We start from the raw sequence: 22,903 nt of genomic DNA, 5'->3' as shown, positions 1-22,903 counted from the left end.
CTCCGACTCGTCCTCCTACTTTCGCGGTGCACGCTTAGAACTTCAACGATCTTCACAATCGTACCCGGTGCATCGAAGACCAAACAGAAGAAAAAAGAGAAAAATTGCTTGTGTTTTTTGCTTCGCGATTGTTGATGGGTCTCTCTCTTTTTGTTTCAAATTCCATCAGGTTTGTTCACTATTTTTATTCCGTCGTGGGTTTTAATCAAAATTTGGTATTTGTTATGAATCCTTCTCCAATTCGTTCTTCATATGATAGAAAAATGTGATGCCCACCACTGTTTGTTATTTAAACTTATATTTTCCAATTCATTATTTGCATGCTTTTCTGAAGTGCAAGCGATTGGAACTGTATATTTTTGAGATTTGTTTGTTTATGGCCGGATGCTCTCCTATTGCTTGGTGTCAAAACATTCTTTCATTATGGTGGGATGCTTTCTGAACATAATTTTATAAACATGGTATCCCCTTATCCATAAATGAATCATAATCACTCATATTTTGGAAGTGTAACATGTTGATTATACTCAGATGATTGTTAGTTAAGGGAACTTGTGGTTCCAATTGGATTACAATATTGGTTACAATAGAGATACATGCGTTTAGAAGCTTGATTAGAAGTAGTGAGTTGCACTTCAGAAAGTACAAATAACTTCAGTTTTGTTCTCCTAAAGTAAAGCGAACTACAATGCATAAAATTAAGAAACTTAGAACTGCATGACTAGCCAGGTGAAAAATGAGTAGACATTGGATAAATTCATGAATGAACGAAAAAGTTTTTCCTAATATGTTATGCAAGCTTCTAGCCTGATAAACTCCCCTTTTTGGATGTCTATTATCTTTTTTATTTGATATTTAAGGATCATGTGTTCTAATTTCAATACAGGGGCTCTTTTTCTGCCAGATTCCCAAACCAAGTGGTATATAACAACTTGTATAATGGATAATGAGGCACATGATTATGGTAGATACAACATTTCAAACTCATCTGCTAGCAGTGATATCTTTGAGCCTACATCACTTAATGATGGTAAACTTTTTGTACTTCCCAAATGCTTGTCCCGACAGACAAGTAAGGAGGTGAGGTGTCAGGTTCAAGCTTTGGCATCACCTTCCTTGCTTTCACACTTTTTTATTGGGCTAAATGCAAGAAACAACAACGTATTTACATTTTTATGTTTATATTGCACAATCATTTCTTGTTATGGCAATGTGATTTGAAAATTAACCCAAATTTTTTTTTTGGGGTACCTTGTACGTTGAAAAATCTACTTAATTATACCAGTAAAATTATTTTGCATTTGAATGAAAACATATAAGTAAAAGTTGGTTTTGTTTTTTGTTCTTTTAAGTGATTTTTAGTTTTTTGTGCGGATATATATAGCCAAGACGAGAACATGTGTTATAGAGTGGCTGAATAGCACTCTTCCCAGTTTGAATCTGCCAGTGAATGCTTCAGATGAGGAGTTGAGAAGTTTTGTAGCTGATGGTACTATTCTGTGTCGACTGATGAACAAGCTTAGACAAGGACCTATTATTGAGGTAGAATATTCTGATTCAGTTGAAATGAAATTTTGAAGAATGTTGATCAAAGTTTTGATTATGCTTTTTTCTGTCATCATATATTTGATCTAGTATGGCAATCCTCATCATTCGTCAGAAGCACAATCAGATAATGTAAAAAAGTTTCTTGCAGCCATGGATGACATGAATCTACCACATTTTAATATCTCGGAGCTAGAGAAGGTAATAATAAATATTTTTTGTCCCCCACCATACACACACTTGTGTGACATTACTGGGGTTAATTTACATTTATTGTTCAGGGGTCCATGAAAATAGTGTTGGAATGCCTTTTAACGCTTAAAGCACATTTCATGACAAAGGATGTAGTAGTAGGTAGTCCTAATGCCACGTCACCAAAAAGCTGGGGAAGCGAGTCTGTGAGATGGAAACATCAACATGTAGATGAGCGCAGTGAAACCAGTGATAGTTACCAAGAAGATGTATCTCCTCGAAGATTTCACCGGGCTTTACGCAGCCCTATGATGTCTGGTATAAATATTACATTGTTATAAGTTAAGACTTAAGAGGGGTAATATTGTCCGTTGCGAGTAATGATTGATACCCTTTTCCTTTTCTGCAGAGGCTACTACTGCCATGATGCATCATGCTGGACATAGATTTCATGAAGTGTTTCAGATGAAACATGGTGGCTATTCTGATCTTCCTGCAGCAAAAATCTCAGAGTTGATGAAATCTAACAGTTTGGATGTGATTTCCTTAATGCTTTTTGTCCCTTGTTAATTCAGATTTTACACTATCGTGCTTCTATAATTTCAAAATCTTTTATTGTCCAGATTGCCCCTACACAGTCGCTTCTAAGCATGGTAAATGGGATTCTAGACGAAAGCATCAGCAGGAAGAATGGTGAAATACCTCATGTATGCTGTTACAGAAAAGTTTCTTCTTTCTGTAAAAGAACGTGAAATATGTTTTTTTAATATAAAGCTAATATTCTCTTTTAATATATATATATATATATATATATATATATATATATATATGTTTTTATGTTTTTATTCCAGCGTGTTGCTTGCCTCATGAGGAAAGTCGTGCAGGAGATTGAACGGCGTATTTCCACTCAAGCTGAACATCTACGAACTGTAAGAGTCATATAATTTGTACCTCAGACTTAAAATATCAAAATTTTTGTCATTTCTTTAAATTATGTTATTGAGTTTAAGAACAGATCAATAAACTAATCAAACTCTGAAACGACTTATCAAGGGAAACTAAAATTGCGAATTTACCCTTGTATACTAAGTATACAAAAAGCGATAGCAAAGCAAACAACATTATAAGGAGTCTATATGTTTTCCCTTTTTACAGCTTAATATATATATATATATATATATATATATATATATATATACACACACACACACACAAGTAGGTTCATGCGAAAACATAAATATCCTGCGAAAACGCGAAAACAGATTTTATCTTATAAAAATCAAACACAATTATTATAAAAATTAAATTTATTAGCAATAAATTAATGATAATAAGTTTATATTGGATTGTGTTATGATAATATAGATTTAAAGACGATTTTATCAACTATTTTTTTTCCATGTTCTTGACCACTTTTAAATTTATGTTTTTATAATAAAAATGTCAAAACTCATATTTTGCTAATATGAAATAATTTCTCATGTGTAATCGATTATCATCATGTAGTTCAAAGTTTAGATGGTTTATTGTCCAAAATATAAGGTTGAGGTGGCAAAATCTCATAGTTTTTTCTTGTTTTCGCGTTTTCGCAAATTATTTGTATTTTCGCATTAACCCTCCCATATATATATATATACACATGTTATATATATATATATATATATATATATATATATATATATATATATATATATATATATATATATATATATATATATAGAGAGAGAGAGAGAGAGAGAGAGAGAGAGAGAGCTAGGTTCAAATGTGGATTGACATCTATTGTGCGGATGTGTGGACAGTGCTATTCTGTGAGAATGACAAAGAAAATATGTTGTTTGATAATATAAATACGTTCAATCTTACATAACTATTGTTATTAACACACATTTTCACTAAATAAATCATCTATAAAGTTATTATAGACTTTTTATTATTATTTTCATTCTGTCAGAATGTTTATTAAGTCGTATTCTGTCAGTATGAAAGTGAGTGAAAAACGATGTGTGAGAACAAAAATAAATAAAAATTAGTGAGAACACATGAAAATGATGATATTTATATAAGGTTGAACGTATTCGCATTACTAAACAACTTATTCTCTTAGTAATTCTTATAGAATAGCACTGTGCACACGTCCACACAATAATTGTCCATCCACATTATAACTTAGCCCTATATATATATATATATATATATATATATATATATATATATATTCTTTTGTCATGCAGCAAAACAATCTTTTCAAAACACGTGAGGAGAAATATCAGTCGCGGATTAGAGTCCTTGAAGCCCTTTCAAACGGGAACAAGGGAGAGTCACAGGTAGGTAGCACCTGTTATTTATATGTATATGCTCTTTAAAATAATACATATTTATTTATTTATCTATATGTGTTTTTTTTCACAGGCGGTGCTCAATCACTTTGATCAAATGAAGGTAAGCTTCCTTAGATGTAGTATGTGTTTTCAGAAACCAGGTTCCCCAACTTGTCATTGGTCTCCCTCCCCATGGCTGAATTTATGAGTTTGATGTCGGAAGGAGATGATGGGTTGAGGATGGTGGCCGACTCCACAAAGAGAGGAAACTGTTGGGCTCTCTGGTTGAGCATTATGCTTATGTGGTTCTGGTTGTAGTGTAGAGTGGGCCATTCAAACTAATATTGCTAAAAATTAAAAACCAACAATGAAAAAAAAAGGAAAATTAAATTGATTCTTACTTTATCCTCCTACTTCACCCCCTACCTATTCATTGATTGCCAAGTGTAATCCACTAATTCTTTTTCCTCATCTTATCCTTTGATTATGACACTTGTCATAATCTTATGAGTAGGAAGATTTTGTAGGAGGATATTTAACTTCTCAAATAACAAAAAAACAAAACTTATTTCAGGTTTGGTAGGGAACAAATCCAAAACAAAACTAAACTATAGGGATGTTCCGAGTTAAAAAAAAGTTAGGGACCATCTATACAAACTACTCCAAACCACAAGGACCATTCATGTAATTTTCTATGATTAGGATGTGGAGGGCATTCATCTCTTTTGTGTAGATGAAAGATTGAGGGCGAGTCCTTGTCCCACCTTTTAAATGGAACAAAACTTATAAAATTTTGCCCCATTGACATTAGTCTTAATCCTAATCCAATGCATGCAAAAATTAGTAGAAGGCCATCATGTCATGTCATGTCATGTCACTTGAACTTTCCCTCACAATAACTGGATTCGATTCTCATTGTTACAGATGATGATGAGCCCGTTTGATCAGGTAAAGGTAAGTTTATTATATCTTTTATTATCTTGTGTTGCTTTTGTATGATTGTTGTGTACATAATAATTGTATATGGTCCTCCTATTCGATTTTTGTATATTAGTTGAGATCATGATCTTGCATTTTTTAAGCTAGGATGAAGCTTATTGTTCTACTTGACACTACCACGCATGAACTATGCCAGTTTTTGAAAGCATTATGTATCTTGTAGAATGAATAAAAGAAGTTAAGAAAAGAATCCCATAGGAAACAAGACCATGGCATTTTAAAACACAAAGGAAAAAAAAAGTGTTGTGAAAATCCCGACACATAGGCGTTTAATCCCCACTTAGGCAATTAGTGAAGCTATATATGCTTATAGGAGTCGATGAACCTCGAAAAATTTCTAGTTCAATAGAAAGGAATGAATTTTAATATGAAGCAGATGAAGTCCGTATCATAGAAGAATATGGAGCAACCTACCATTTGAACATGTTTAAAACTTACTATACGAGGTGATAAAGACTTGAACATATATTATTTTTGAACTTGTTATTTACTTATTTTTCTATGATTTTGGTCATATTTTGTTTTCCTAAACTAATTTCTTTACAACTTAGGTCATCCGACGAATCCGTTCCTCTCTAGTAGTGCCTAGCGAGTTTTGCAAGGCTTACATGATTGAAAGAAAATGTTATGACATAAAACATAAACAAACCTCAAAACTTCTATTTCACACTTGCCCGTTATGTTTGTTGACACTTAATGTCATTAGTTAATAAATAGTACACATCAAAGTCACTAAGTTCAAACTTACTTCTTAACACATTGCATGCACTTGCACCAGCTTATTCCTAATTGTGAACCTTCCATATTTGAAAAGTCAACCATATATGTAATTTGTTAAAAGTTAAAACTTAAATGAAATTGTTTGGGTCTTTCTGTATTAGTTAAAAAATATATAGTTGAACTAAAATTAACAAGAAAAAGATGGCAAACTGGGCTAAGGCTTAAAGATTGTTGTTATTGTTGTAGGTTGATGTGACAAGAACAGGAAGTGGCAAGAAGGGCGTAGTTTTGCAGGTGAGTTCATTTCTCTTTCTCAAACTAATTACAATTTCCATAAAAGTTGGATAGCATGAAATCATATAAAATATGTTTACTGTTTATGGGGTACATTTAATGGGAAAATTACTTCATTTCTTTTTACCCAAAATAGGCGTTGTAGTTACATCTTTTTGCATATAACAACATCGTATGTACTTTTTGTCATAAATAGCAATTTGTTACGTGAAACTTATGAAACGCTTGCTATTTTTAGATTAGTGTTGCTATTATTGTAAATAAATATTAGGAAGCCGTTGTTTTGGGTAAGGAAATGTATGTATGTATGTATGTATGTATGTTATGAGTATGGTTAAAAAATAAAGTACACTATAAAAATTTTAGTTTACATATTTCTATTATTGGTAAGTATGGGAAAAGAATTGTAAACACATTGGCTTTATAGGTAAAAGATAGAGTTGATTGCCTATATTTTGTAGCAAGAGTAAAATACATAGTTATTTCTTGCAATTTCCTCTACACTTAGATGCATGAAAGTTTTATATTGGTACATGTTTATAGACTCTGAACATCAAAGGCCTACTATTTGTTATAGTTTAACTATAAATAAATCCATTTCTGCAAACCAAACATGTGACACTTTCCAATTCCTTTGACAGAATCCATTCATTCCAATAACGAAATGCTCTCTAGGTGATTCACGACTATACAGTACCATGTATAAGTGTAAATTAATACAAATTCTTTTTGCTTCCCTTACACTGTTTTTGCCTCTTATGTTATGTGTTTTGTTTCAGCCTGAAAAGATGAATTTGCCTATGGAAAAGAAAATTGAGGATCACGAAGTGGAAGAAATAATAAAAGAGAAGGATAGCAGAAATGCTGAAATTGCAGATTTGAAGCAAGAACTTGAGAATGCTAGAAAAGCACATCAAGAATACTGCTCACAAATAGAAGCAAGTGCTAGAAAGACTCAACAAGATCTTGAGAAGAAATTAAAGGAGTTTGAAGATCATCTGAATGAGTCAAAGAAGAATGTGCAAGAGCTTGAGGCTAAATCTCGGTCAAAAAGTCAATGGTGGAACAAAAAAGAACACATCTACAAAACATTTACAGAATTCCAACTTGGTGCATTGAAGGTATATTATTATTATTATTATGTCACGTCACTAAAACAAAGACTTTTGCGTCTTATATTTTGATATAATCCAAGTTATATATATTTCAGGAACTAAGATTTGCTTCTCAATCAGTCCGCCAGGAAATTTTAAAAACTCAAAAGAGCTACTCCGAGGATTTTGATCAATTAGGTTTTTTTTTTTTTTTTTTTTTTTTTTTTTTTTTTTTTTTCTTGTCTTAAAAATTTCATCAATCTCTGGAGTGGTCTGTAAATGTATCAGCATAGTTAATCTCATGATTATTTCTCTCTTATTTAGGGACAAAGCTTAAAGTAATGCAAGACGCAGCAGAAAGCTATCAAGCAGCCATTAATGAAAACAAGAAGCTAAACAATGAAATTCAAGAACTAAAAGGTTGATTTATTTAGGATGATATGATATTTGATATGTGTGAAGGAACACTGATGGGATTCTTGTGAACAGGAAATATCCGGGTATACTGTCGAATAAGACCGTTTCTTCCTGGTCAAAAGGAAAAACAATCAATTATTGATTATATCGGTGAAAATGGGGAGCTAATTGTTGCTAATCCCTCCAAACCAGGGAAAGAAAGTCGCAGGAATTTCAAGTTCAATAAGGTCTATGGTCCACGTGCTACTCAAGGTTACTTCAATTTTTTAGTTGCAATCTTTTGAGATAAGTTTTACTTATGACTTCTGCTATTAAGTGAAGTTTATGATTTTTATAATACCATAATTATTATGAGTATATATATTCAATTGGGAACATATGAATTTGCTAACATTTTTCTATGGATGTTGGCAGCTGAGGTGTATGGAGATATACAACAACTGGTGCAATCGGTTTTAGATGGCTACAATGTCTGTATATTTGCATATGGTCAAACTGGATCCGGGAAAACCTACACAATGGTATACTCCTTTCTTTGTATATCCATGATTGATGTTATTTCTTAGGGTTTGAATGCAATGTATTTTCGTTCTTTTGTTTACTGTTGCATTTTACTTTCATTTCTTTCTACTACAACATTGCTCTTCGAAAAATCTACCGGTTATAGCATTGTCTTCTACAAATCATTTTACAGTGCTATAATTTGGAAAAATCTTCCAAGTATAATGTCTTAATAAGCAAAAAGTTGAAAGTACAATGCTCTAACTGGATAGATCTTTTAAAGTACAATGCCTTAAGAAGAAGGAAAAAAAAATAAATTCAAAGTACACTCTTGTAATAGAAAGAAATGCAAGTGGGATGTTATAATAAACAAATAAACACAAGTATGTTGCTATTTTATGCCTGTAGCACTATTTTTTTTTATTATCATGTTTATATTGTTAGTTTCTTAGACATGTGTGAAATATTCTTGAATGGTTTCTTTCCATAGAGTGGGCCTGACAAAGGATCTCCAGAAGAATGGGGAGTCATTTATCGCGCTTTAAATGATCTTTTCAAAATATCTCAAAGTAGAAGCACTTACAAGTATGACGTGAGGGTTCAAATGGTTGAAATATATAATGAACAAGTCAGAGACTTGCTAGCAAATGATACTTCTCAAAAAAAATATCCTTTTATTGGTATATTATTGTCTCATGTTTAACAAATCCCCCCCTCAAAATAAATAAATAAATAAATAAACACTCACCAAACCCTAACCCCTAGATTTTCATTATGAGCTGAATGCTCTCAAACCCTTGACATAATTTCTGAAATTTAACTTTCTTATTGTCTAATTTGTGCTTCATGTTTATGCGGCGAAAATACGCAAATACTTGGGGGGTACTTTTTGGTGGTTTTTCCCGATGTTGAAATAGCAACATACTTCCACTGATTTCTTCAATATAGCATCCTACTTTCATTTTTTCTATTATAGCATTGTACTTTGAATAATCTACCTAAATAAGTAAAAGATAGAAAGTAAAATGCTATAATTTGATGGATTACTCAAAGTACAATGTTAATGTAAGCACGATGCTATAATAAACCAATAATGTAAGTACGTAGCTATTTCTTGCATCTGGCATTATATAAAAAGACAAAGTTCTAATGTTTATCATTTACCTATCAACTTGGAGATACCAATATCATATTGGATCCACCTGCAGACCTATAGCTTTATTTAAAATAATAATTTTTCTAGTAAATTGAAGAAAATAGCATCTTATGTTAATCCTTGACTTGCGCACACTTGGGATTTTAGCAACCACACAAAGCAGTTTAGCTGTCCCGGATGCTAATGTGCGCCAGGTCAGCGATCCAGCTGATGTTTTGGGGTTAATGGAAATTGGATTTAAAAACCGAGCTAGAAGATCTACTTCCATGAATGAAAGAAGCAGCCGATCACACAGGTTTGATTTGTTTATTATATCAACCTACTTTCATTTCTTCGTATTACAGCATTGTACTTTGAAAAAAATACCCAATTATATCAATGTTAAGTACAATGCTATACTTTTTTACATTTTTTTAAAGTACAACGCCTTAATAAGAAAAAAAGTTGGAAAAGCAACGATGTAATAGAAGTAAGATACAATAATACAAAAATATATGAAAGTACATTCCTAGTTCTTGCTTCTAGACATAAGTTTAATGTCATCATATGTTTATTGAAGTAAAACTCGGCCCCTTTGACCTAGCTAAGGTTCTGTCTGTTTTTTTTAACCTAATTTAGTAAGCTATATATAAGTGTTTCTTTCGACTTAATCCAGATACAATGACTTAATAGAAAAGTCTTTCCCATTAAGTTGTATCTTTTTTACAAATTTCCCTCATTTATTTTTTACTTGTATTTTTCCCCAAGTTTACCATCATTTTTTAGATATCTTTTAAAGCATCGTTTATGGACAACATTTAATGCGGGTCTTTCTTTTTCACTTAATGCTGAAAGTAAAAAAAAAAAGGGTCATAAACTTGTTACAAATTTGGTCTCCATCTATTTGCGGTAGTGGCCTTAAATATAGAGTTTGTGCAGGAAGAACAAGTTAACAGAGAAAGTCTTTCCCCATTAAGTCGTAAATGAATTGCCCAAGTTTGACATCATGGAGAATCAATCCATTTTTGAAAAGAAAAATAATAATAAATCTGGTTTGAGAACCATCATACAGTAGAAAAGAAATAGAATATGGTTGATGAATAATTATGTATAATATGACAGTGTTGTAACGATCCATGTTCACGGAACGGATCTGAAGGATGGTGCCTCGTTGAATGCTGGTCTTCATTTGGTAGATCTGGCGGGATGCGAAAGAGTAGATCCTACTGATGTCGTTGCCGACCGACTCAAGGAAGCACAACATATCAACAAGTCTTTAGCTGCCCTTGGTGATGTCATCTTTTCCTTGTCAGCAAAAAGTGTTCATGTTCCATTCAGAAATAGCAAGCTTACTCAGGTCCTTCAAACCTCACTAGGTAACATCTCAATTCTCTATTCATACATTCATTATTGCTGTTAAATTTCTTTCTTCACTGTTATTCTAATATTTTCTACATGGCAACCCTAGTTCACCCCAACTTAAACACTCCTTAAGTTGGAGCAGAAATATTATACATGCCCAACTTGTTTCATATAGGCTTAATTTGTCAGAAAGTAACTTCCTCGTTACAATGCATATCCATTACCTCACTTGTGTGTGGTTCCCCAATTATGTTATGAGTTTTAGATCAATCTGAGCTCTTGGGAAACCATGTTATGAGTTTTAGATCAATCTGAGCTCTTGGGAAAGGCTTTACGTATGAGAATAAAAGTCATGGAGATTTAATGTTATTCAAATGTGGATTATGATGGACCTCATGGTTTTGTGTATTGATTGAAGGCAATATGATTTCTTGGGAAGCAAGAAACAAAATGTGGTAGCAAGTTCAATTACATAGGCCAAGTATCCAATAATGACTAATGTAATATGTGAAGTTATAAGGGTCAATAATTTCTCAAAGAATTAAAGTTTTGTAAGGTTACTCCAAGGAAGCTCATAGTGTCAACTAAGTTGCTATACATTGCCACTAATCTCATTTTCCATAAGGAATAAAACACATAGAAATTGTTTTTCACTTCATTGATGGAAAAGCTTCTTAATGATATCATTAATGATATCATTTTGACTGAGCTCGTTATCTTTATTGATTGGCTAACAAATATGATCACAAAGTTATTCATTTGGTTGAGTGTATATGCAACAAGCTTAGAGCATATTATATATATATATATATATATATATATATATATATATATATAATTACAATAATTAGAAAATTATATTAATATTTTTAATATATAATTTTTTTAATTTTAGATATATTTAATAAATAATTATATATTTATAGGAACTTATCTTTGTTATCATTATCATTACATTTTTTTAGTATAAATACATGTACAATGTGTCATTATTAAATAATGATTATACATAAATTTTCTTTACTTTCATAGGAATCCTTGTTGAGTCGGCATCAGGAGAATTAAGCATACCAGTTTCTAGAAGGATTTCAAAAACCTATTCTTCCTAACAAAGGAAGATTTCTTTACGAGGTTTAGAAACCTCAATGACTAAAAAATATTGGCAATTTTCTAGATCCTTAGCTTGAAATTCCTTCTAAATAAAGGACTATAGCCAAACTTCCATCTTAATCATATTAAGCTGGAATATCTGAGGTTTGTGCTTGACACGATTCCCTTAAAATGCCCTTACACCCGTGTCTCATAATATCACAATCTAAGCAGCTTGTAATGTCAAATTTGATCCAAACTTTGTTTGAAAAGTCATTGGGGTGGGAACATGTTTTTGATACTTATTTAACGTGGACCACTCTTAAATTCATGATTGTTATCCACGTTTCTATATTTGTTGTAATAAGTGCACATCTCAGTTTATAGCGGTGAAATTCAAGCTAATCTGCCATTGTTAATCTAGAAAGTAAGTTCTCGTTAATCAAAACTAATAACATTACTACTAAGAACTAACGAGTGTTAAAAGATACTTGAGGGTGGAAATTAATCTAAAACTGTAATTGCAAGTCAACACGTTAATCGATAAGCTTCGGTAAGCTCAAGAAGTATGTCTAGTGTATAGGACGATGTTCTAGATCATTCAATAGTAGTAGCTGAGCGATCAACTCGGCCGGTTAGCATCAGTTACTGGTTAGCTTAACGTCTAGTGGATAGGGTGAGGTTCTAGATCATTCAATAGTAGTAGTTGAGCGATCAATTCGGCTAGTTAGCATCAGTTGCCGGTCAGCTTAACAAGTCAATCAAATCAACTAGTGGCTAGTCAATTCGATGGGTCGGCGCTACCAACTAACTATCATTACTAAAATGAAAAGCTCCTCATGATGAACTATGTATGTGAAAAGTGCACTTACATGCACAATTCCCCGAAAATTTACAACTTATATCTATAGCCTTATGATATACATAGGTGGGGTACACCACTTGGACTTTCATTTCTTATAGATGGTAATGGATCCTTTATAAACCCGATAAACGTTTACTTACCCACCTACAAAAAAATTCTTGTTAGGGTTTAAGAACTTCAATAAATGATAGACGATTTCACATAGAGTGATAATGAAAAATGGAAAACAAAGACACAATTATTTTATATGGTTCACACGATTAGGATGATTAGATGTCTATAGGGAACATGAGAGAAAGAGAGAGGGATATATATATATATATATATATATATATATATATATATATATATATATATATAGAGAGAGAGAGAGAGAGAGAGAGAGTTAGGTTCAAATGTTTCTTACATCTATTGTGTGTAAGAATGCACCAATAAGAATTTAGTAAATATTAAATTATTATTTAATCTAATAAAGACAGATATTAAATGATTTCAATAATTATATGTTTATTAAATGATATCCATAATTATAAGTCTTTTTTTATGGAAACTAACTAAATTCGACATTAATATCAACAATAATTTTCTTTCAGAATAAATTTGCATCTAGTTTTTTATGTATGGTTCGTATTTTGTTACATGACCCACTCACTCAAAATACAACAAAGTTGCCTAGAACATGGAGAACGAGAGTGTAACACTCTCGTTCTTCATATTCCATGCAACTTTGTTGTATTTTAAATGAGTATGTCCATAAACAAAACACGAACCCATACATGAAAACCTAGATGCGAATCCATTCTGAAAAAATGTTATTGCTGACATTAATGACAAATTTAATTAGTTTCCATAAAAAAGAGAAGAGAAATTAAATATCCTCCTACTTTTGTTCCTACAAATCCTCCTACCCAATTAAATGATGACATGTGTCATATTACTATTTAAAATATTATTAAATGTTACACGTGTCACTATTTCATTGGGTATGATGATTTGTAGGAATAAAAAGTAGGAGGATATTTAATTTCTCAAAAGAGAATTATAATTATGGATATCCTTTAATATACATATAATTATGGAAATCATTTAATATCTATCTTTATTTAATTAAATAATTATTTAATTTTACTAAATTCCTATTGGTGTATTCTAGCACACAATAAATGTAAGAAACACATGAACCTAGCCTTATATATATATATATATATATATATATATATATATATATATATATATTATTGCTTTATGCCGAATAGCTTTCTTATACACTGGGTACATGAATTCAAAGTGTATAAATACTATTAAGTTGACCTAAAATTACCAATAAGGCCAAGAGCAGAGTTGATGACAAAAAATGGCCCATGACGAATTTAAAGAACAAAATGATATAAGAGCTAGCCTACGAAATAATTATTCTTGGGGCACTGTCCTATTTCTTGGTCTGCCTATCGGCTATAGTGTCAAAAAAGGTGATCACTCTACAACTCAACAATCTCTTGCGTAGAGGCTGATGAACCAATATGCTGCCATCCAAACTAAAACTCTGTAACCCTAATCGATCTATTTAGTCTGTACATTCTCTTCAAGTACCAGGAAGGCCAATTGAAGCCATGCACTATTGCAATTTTTCTATAGTCACCACATTGGTAAACATGTTTGTTGGTTTCTTCATACTAAGGATTTTGTTCAAGTTCAGAGTCTCATCATTTATTAGTTCTCGATAAAGTGGTACCACATTTGAATGTGTTTCGTTGACTATGAAACACTGGATTCTTTGCCAAGTGAACTGTACTCTGATTGTCACAATGTAGTAGACAATCTTCCTGCTGCATTCCAAGTAATGTTAGGAAGTTCTTCAATTATATAAGCTCTGTGCTAGCTTCTATGTAGTTTGTTTCTGTAGTTGAAAGAGCAACACTCTTTTGTAACATGAATGTTCAACCAGTTTTTGTAACCCCGATTATGAACACAAACTTTTGTGCTCTTTCCCAAATCCATGCAACCCCATAAATCAACATCGACAAAACTTTCCAACACTACTTATTTTCTTTTGAAGCATAAGGTAGTCTCGGAGGTACCTTAATTTCAAGTAGTGTAAGAACTACTTGACTAATTCCTAATGTTCTCTCCCTGGATCAGACATAATCAGCACACAACTCCCACTACATGAGCAATACTTGGTCTTGTGCACACCTTAACATACATCAATCTACCAAAATCTACCAACGATTGAGGCATCAAAAATTTAGTCATCTCTTATTTGTAATTTGTCTTCTTCCGTCTTTAGGGACTGTTATTTTAAGAGTCTCAACTGATTTCACAAGGGTGTACTTCCGGGTTTTGCATTTGTCATGGTGAATTCTCTAGAACTTTTCTGAACTTTGCTTCAAAAGGTTTTAAAATACATGCAACTCTGCCTTTAGTTATGCTTATGCCCAATATCTTCTTAGTAGCCCCTACGTTCTCCATCTCGATCTCTCTAGATAACTGCTTCTTCAACTTGTTGATTTTCTGCATGTCTGATCCAACAATCAACATGACATCAACATATAATAAAAGAATGATGTATGAGGAGTCGAACTTCTTCAGGTAACAACAATGGTCCATCTTACATCTCCTGTAACCACTTCATTGCATGAGGCTATCAAACTTCAAGTTACATTGTCCAGAGGATCTCCAGTTAGTTAGGTTAAGTTTCCCTCATTTATATTCATACATTCAGGGTCTTTAGTCCCATTCCTTTAGTCAACTTACTAACGCTTTGCTTAGCCTTTTTAAGCGCATCCACAATGTTATCCTTTGACTTTACATGGTCAACATTGATAATTCAAGTTGAGATTATTTGTCCGATGGTACTATGTTTACGAAAATTTGTCGGAACTTACTATTATACATCACACTGTGTGCTGTGTGCTGGTAGTTGTTGATTGGCTATCCCAATGTATGCATACACTTGCTTAGGTTGTTTTGGAATGTATTCCAGACATCACACTATGTGTTAGTAGTTGTTGATTGACCTTAACCACATCTCTAGTGTTTTTTCTCCCATCTCTAAAAAAATGTCGTTCCTCTACATCCACATATGGTAGACAACCCATGTCAGCATCAATCGCTTAAAAACGGATTTAAGAGTCATATCTTTGGTTGAGTTCTTAAAACCAGCCATGATGTTTTGCCAAACATATAGAATATATTTTGCAAGTTTGCCTTCTTGACAAGGCTGTGCCATAGATGTATTGGTAAGTAAATTAGGAAAAGGGATGGTGATGAGGGTCTTGTTGACTTTCATAACACATATGTTAACTTCACATGATGCTCCAAAAACTTTAGTCTATATTGCATTTTAGCTTCTCTTTATTCACAATCAATAAAACAAAAGAGTGATAGTGGATACTTTGGCCGAACCAAACCATATGGCACCAAGGAACCTTTGTACACTCATTCTGTGAATCTTCTTATGCCTTCATAAGAAGATTTCTAAGTGACCTTTGATAAGTCTTCTTCAACTCCCTTTGGTATCACAAATCCTTTCATCAACTTCTAATCTCCTTTGTGATCGACGGAGGTAAAAATGAAAACCAAAAGGCAATACGCATGTTTATACTTTATACCTTTCTTCTTCCTTTCTTGTTTGAGGACTTTCCTTTGCCTTCATAGGCCTCTGACGATTGACACGATTGACGACTGACCGTGCTCCTCTACATTTTCCTTAGCCTCCAAATGGTATACTCCATTACGTCTTACATTCTAAAGACCCCAATAGTTTCTTTGTCGTTGATGCTTTGCAATATATGTTATACAACCCACCCACCAACTTATTCAATACATAGCTTCAACATTAAAAATCAGAGTACGTCCAAGCATCCACTCTCATTTTTTGAGCATCGGTGATTTTTTTTCAACAAGTTGGTGAGCAGATTCAATCAAGAATCTCTGGTTTGTTGTTGTGAGATAAAAGAACATTATCTATCGCGACCTTTAAAAGTGCATACTAGAAATATTTCCGGTCACTCATCATGATTAGCAACAGTGGTTGCTATTGATGGTGGTCCCAACATTGTCTATTGGGGTTGTTTTCTGAAAAATAAATTATAATGTTTTTTTACCTGAAATATAATACGTTTTAAGTTTGCTGGGAAATTATTTGTTGCTTCCTCTGAAAGTGCTTATAGTGGAGACCTAGATACCCATTGGATCGTGTAAACACTTTCCGAATTGATATTTCTATCCTATGACCGGGTTACAAGAAATTCATCTTAGGATAATCCCTTGGACCCCGCTAGGGGCGTTGCTCTCAGACCCTCGACTTGTCGTCGAACTGGCTTCTAATTCGATCTTATACATGCATGCACTTCACACATACCCAAACATATATTAGAGTACAAATTACGAAGCCCCTTAGCTCACATGTAAGTTACAATTATACAAAATGACCTGGTAATCATCAACACAAAGCATGTGTCGTGTAGTCATGTGCAAATTTTAAATCACCAATAAATGTCTAATGCTCTTGAAATTCTCAAGGTTGAGAATTAAAATAAACACTCAATAACAGATAATATTTCAAGGAATCCTTCATTTCTTTATTGAAATCTCAAACAACGTTACTTTACAATATATATTTGAAATGCTTTAACAATTTATACAACAATAATTTTGTTTTTACTCCTATCATATTTTCCTATAGGCTGGAAAGGTCCAATCTATAATCACCGCTTTACTAGGCTTGGAACCTTAACCGCAAAGTGAGCGCAACCTACTTCACCCTATGCAATGGATCAATCGATGCAAATTTCATGTTCATGCTGGTTGCATAGCTTTCTTTCTATCTTTATTTAATGCACATGGAAATATAATGGTTAAACTTTACAAATGCTTTATGAATATGCTTCACAAATATTCTTTATATATGTTATGCACGTATAATTATGCTTGCCAACAATACACATTTTATTAGGCATCCCCACTTGAGTAAGTCCTAAGCACCTTAATCATGGTGTTGGCTCATCTCAACAACTTTTTCAATGGTATTGTAAGATCATAAAAAGTGATCTTCGATAAAACATGAAGACCATAAGTAGTCCTTTTTAGATGCATAATTTTCTAGAACAAGAAGAATTTCGGAGAGAGATTGATTCTAGAGAAGTCTAGATACTTGTTGAGAGTTTTGGAAAAATGAAACTTTGAAGATCAAACACTTTGGTTTTCATCAAATGTAACTGTATAACACACATGTTGCTCTCCTATTTTAGGGTTGTACTGATATAAGTCTATAACTAACATGTGCTATAAATAATGAACTCTTAGTAAGATTTTGCATGTATTTTGATTACAAACAGCCATTGTATATCTGTCTTGTATAAAAGATATTTGAGATAATGCTGGCAAATTTAGGGAAAAGGAAGGAAAATAAACAAGGGAAAGTTTGTAGAAGTTTAGGATAAAATGTGAGTACCCTCTTGCTGCTCTTGATATACAACTCACAGATTAATTTGGGCCCCCATTAAGTCTATTAAGTCAAAAAGAAACAACGCCCCTAAGCAATCTATACATCTTTTACTTGACTACAATACTCATCTATGGTGGAGAATCTATTGATTAAATTGAATTGTCCAATCACACAAGAAAATTGTTATAACGATAAATTCATCACATATACAATGGACAGTATGCAAGGAAAACACATTTTGGGTGTAATATTTTGAGATTTTTATCCATCATGTTTGATGTTTTTGTCCTGTTGAATATGTTGAATATGTTCAATCGAATTCATTTTTTTAAGCATATTGGTACAAGTCATTTACTATCATCCCGTTAAAACGGAAAGAAACAGTCTTTGTTCAAACAACACTTTATTCATAAAATTTTCATTTATTATCCTAAGTTTTGTTCCCATTAAGTCAAAAAGCCTAACTTCTGGCATTTGCAGTTATGTGTTTTAAGTCTTTTTGTACTCCTTGATACAGGTGGTCAAGCAAAGACACTTATGTTGGTGCAGCTAAACCCAGAAGTACCTTGCTATAGTGAAAGTTTGAGTACATTAAAGTTTGCTGAACGGGTTTCCGGAGTGGAGTTGGGCCCCGCTCGGAGTTGCAAAGAGGGTAGTAACATCAAGGAATTAATGGAACAGGTATTTTATGCAAATGTTTAATGGAAAATTTCATGCATTTATATCTAATTTTTCTTTTTCTCCTCAAATTTATGGACGTATATTGCTCGACGACAACAATGTAAATCAATGCAAGAATCCATTGATCTCTCTAGATGCTCATTCTTTGCCAATACGACCATAGTTGTTAAACTCGTACGAGTCGAGCCATTTGATACCCAAAACGAGACAACTCGTAACATGACTCGTTTTTCTTCTGACTTGTAAAAAAAAATCCGATTTAAGTAGTGACTCGGACCGAGTCGAGTTGGCTCGTAAATCGGACGAGTCATAAAACCTGTGAGCTATTAAGCGGTTGTAGTGCCCCGATTTGTTGTTGGGTCCGAGTTTTGAGATTCTACTTTGGTCGAGAAAATGTTGGGAGAGATGTGAGCTAGGAGGAAAAGCATGTGGAAACAAGTTCATTTCTTGGTGAAAAGATGAGGTTGAAAAGAGAAACCACGTGGTAGGAAATATTTGAGAGGGTAAGAAAAGTGGCTAGGGTTTCAAATAAAATTAAGTGGGTGTAATATATTACATGTGAAGCATGGGCCACAATCCTTCTTAAAGTTGGGCTTTAAGTTAACTGGGTCTTTGTTTAACCACCAAAAAGTGGTTATAGTTCTTTTCTTTTGATTTTTTTTTTATATAAAAGTAAATTTTCAACTATTAGACTTGTGAGTCTGTTAATTTCATTTTAAAATATGTAATAATCAAGAAAGATTATATCATGTAGAATATATATATATATATATATATATATATATATATATATATATATATATAGTGTCATGACTCTTACGAGTCGAGTTACGATTCGAATCACGATTTAAAATTTTGGATTTCGAGACACGAGTCAAGTTACGAGTTGACAACTATGAATACAACTATATACAAGAAAGAAATAACAACATACTTTCATCGTTTTGTTTATTATGGCATCCTGTTTTTATTTCTTCCTATTTAAGTACGGTACTCTGAACAGTCTTCTCATTATCATAATATCATTCACATACCAAACAGTTTTTACTGCTCTAATTAAGTGGGTAGATTTTTTCAAAGTAAAATGTCTTAATAGTTTGTTCTTTTTTTTTTTCTCTGTTTGATAAGCATAAAAGAGAAGAAATATAATCATTTACAATACTATTAGCGTTATTGTTATCTGAATTTGGTTTTTGGGTTGACTCAATAAACAGGTGAGTTCTCTAAAATACACAATTGCAAAAAAAGACGAGGAGATTGAGCGACTACAAGGTGTTAAAGATAAGAAAAATACAGGCAGCGATAAACGTTCATCGAAGTACGGGTCTTCTCCCCCAACTCCGAGTTCGAAAGGTGGAGCTTCTCCACGCAACAGCAACGTAAAGTCTTCTTCCGTTGGTGCTGCAAAGGTAAACCGATCCGAAAATAGCCGTAGGTCACTGGACGGCACCGCCTATAAACCCCCTACCACTCGAAGAGATGGCTCCTTCCGGCACTCAATTAGTCATGCCGCCGAAGGTCAGAATTTTTCAGAATGATGCTCCTCAGATTTAAGGATTTCGATTTGGCGCTGCTGATACTTGTCTTTCTGTCGGAAACAGACCTTGATATTTACTCCGCTTCTGCTGACAGCAGCCCCTCAAGTGAAGGTTCAAAATCATCCCACACCTCAAACAAGTAAGATTCTACACACATTATATATATATATATATATATATATATATATATATATATATATATATATATATATTGAGAACTAAAAGATTTACGACAACTCGAAAAAGCCTAATGTGCTCATCATTTTTTATAACCAAGACCACCATTAGCCTTCAAATGGTGTGTCTAAGCCATATCTAGGCTAAAAAAAGATTTGACGATTTTTTTTGAAATGTACATGTATGCACATTTGAATGTTCATATATATATATATATATATATATATATATATATATATATATATATATATATATATATATTTGTGTTTTTTTTCAATATTTTTCAAAACCAACATAACAACCGGACTCTAATACCATCGTTTAAGAGAATCGAAACTTGAAAATGTCAAAAAAAAAAAACACACACACACACACAAAAGACATAAATATGCATTAATGCATATTTACATGTGCATATATCCATATTTCCAAAAAAAAAAAAAAAATTCATCAAATCTTTTTTTTTTTTTTTAGCATTGATCCCTCTTAGATGCAACATTTGAAGAATATTGGTGGTCTTGGTTTTGAAAAATGATAAGCAGATTAGTTCTCGTGTTGCAAATCTTTAAGTTTTCAAAAGAACTTTTGTGTGTGTGTGTGTCTATATATATATATATATATATATATATATATATATATATATATATATATATATATATATATATATATATATATATATATATATATATATATATACCCTAGCTAAATTTGACAGACTCAACGGTTCCTAAAATATTTGAAACGGAATCAGTTGTATTTGCATATTAGAAAAGGAATGAAAAGAATAGACGGAAAAGACAAAACAAAATCAATTATTATGATTTCATATTAGAAAAGGAATTGCTAGAAAAACAAAAGATAGTTCTTATTATTAGCTATACTTATTTTTTGGGTTCAAAATATATGTTAAAATCATAATTCTTTGGCACTTCCTAAGATGTAATCAAAACCAGTTCCGACGGGTAGCAGTTCAAAAAAAAAAAAAAAGAACCGGAGGGCGGTTCTAAAACCTTAGGAACGGGAACCGGAACCAAAACCGCTAAATACGGTTTTGATTCCGGAATCGGTGGTTCCACGACAGTTTTAGTTTCTATCAAAAAAAGAGGGTACCATGTTTCGCTACTCATGTTAGTCATGAATGAATGTTGTTATTGTTTTGCTCACAACTCAAACATTTTACTTTTACTACACATACCACTTCAAGATAACGAGACAAACCTAAAATAGTTCAAAATTATGTTATTGTAGTTTTATAAATTTAAGCAATAAAATGAACAGATTAGGATAAGTAATACTCCCTCCCTCCCAAATTGATAGTCCATTTTTGACTTTTTAAGTCTTTTTTCTTCAATTTTGACCGTAAATGTTTTTATTTTTGTTATATATTACTTGATAAAACTTATAACAATTAAAAAACATTTAATATATAATCCATTCATATATTTTGCATCAAGTATTATCTATCAAAAGCAAAAATATTTAAGGTCAAAATTGAAGAAAAAAGACTTCAAAAGTCAGAAGTGGACTATCAAATTGGGACGGAGGTAGTAAGTCTTTCCGCATTGCGAGATCTTTATATATATGATCTATTATTACTTGACTAACATGAATTAAATTTGATCTTGATAGCTTGTATAGATTCCCCATGTTTAAATTATCGATAAGTTTGTGTTTTGCTAGAACACTAATATAAAAAATGGGTTTGTAGGCCAAAATCAGGCGCCAAGAGTTCTCGCCCACTGTCAAAGATATCAAAGGACCTTCCTAAAGCTGCAAAAGGTACTTGATTTTGGTTATTCATTACTCGCCTTTTTACTTGTAATACACTCGTGATTGTGGTTCTTGATCTCGTCTGTGCAAAAAAGACATAAAAAGACATGAATGCCCTTCTCATTCCATCATTGAAAATAGACCTACGAATCTTGTCCAACCCAGTGTAAAAAATGCAACCTTGAGGTCGCATTTTGTTATAGGGAATGGGATTGCGTGGACCGGACATTCTTACTAGGGATATTTATAATGATGAGGATGGTAGAGAAGTAACGTCTTTTGCACACACAAGAAATTGGGAGCAGGTTCTTGTCTCATCTTGTTCCATTTTTTTATTGGAACAAAAAATTGCAATCTTTTTCCTATTCACATCGGTCCGAATCCAATACACACCAAATAAGTAAATCAATTTGCTTACAGGCCTGTTCAAATCACCAAGCGGTAGCAGTTTGACCGGCAAAAGCTCATCCAAGAGATGGTGATAAAACAGATAGTAAATATAACCCTGCATACTTATTATACACATCTTTCCCTTTGTTTTTCTTTTGATCTTTGTCTTGTTATCTTTTTAAAGATTCCCTTAATTAGCATTTTAGGTGTCTAGTTTGTTCCTAACACAAGAAAATTCTACAATATGGCTTTCTAGTGCCATGTGGCTTCTTTTAGTTTTGACTTTGTAAATCCATCGTATATAACTCGTGTATACTCGCAAGTGTTCCTCATGTGTGTTACATTAATAATATTTTTTTTATTTCTA

General features: G+C 32.6%; 1 protein-coding gene across 1 annotated transcript; it reads left to right on the top strand.

The window, feature by feature from the left end:
• Window positions 1-22,903, top strand: LOC145066186 (kinesin-like protein KIN-14C). Its single transcript, XM_079013395.1, has 25 exons — window positions 1-169; window positions 887-1,030; window positions 1,385-1,542; window positions 1,636-1,746; window positions 1,827-2,055; window positions 2,147-2,274; window positions 2,361-2,444; window positions 2,589-2,666; window positions 3,969-4,061; window positions 4,147-4,176; window positions 4,980-5,009; window positions 6,021-6,068; window positions 6,848-7,189; window positions 7,279-7,360; window positions 7,487-7,582; window positions 7,652-7,831; window positions 7,994-8,100; window positions 8,571-8,746; window positions 9,370-9,531; window positions 10,338-10,591; window positions 18,498-18,661; window positions 19,876-20,179; window positions 20,263-20,338; window positions 22,085-22,155; window positions 22,567-22,903. The coding sequence occupies exons 2-25, from the start codon at window positions 940-942 to the stop codon at window positions 22,626-22,628; spliced, it is 3,156 nt and encodes a 1,051-aa protein (XP_078869521.1). The 5' UTR covers window positions 1-169; window positions 887-939; the 3' UTR covers window positions 22,629-22,903.

This window comes from Lactuca serriola, chromosome 8 (assembly GCF_051521515.1).
Source record: "Lactuca serriola cultivar US96UC23 chromosome 8, Lser_US96UC23_V15, whole genome shotgun sequence".
Taxonomy (NCBI): Eukaryota; Viridiplantae; Streptophyta; class Magnoliopsida; order Asterales; family Asteraceae; genus Lactuca; species Lactuca serriola.
Note: the sequence above shows the minus strand (reverse complement) of the source record. Positions and strands in the feature narration are given on the sequence as shown.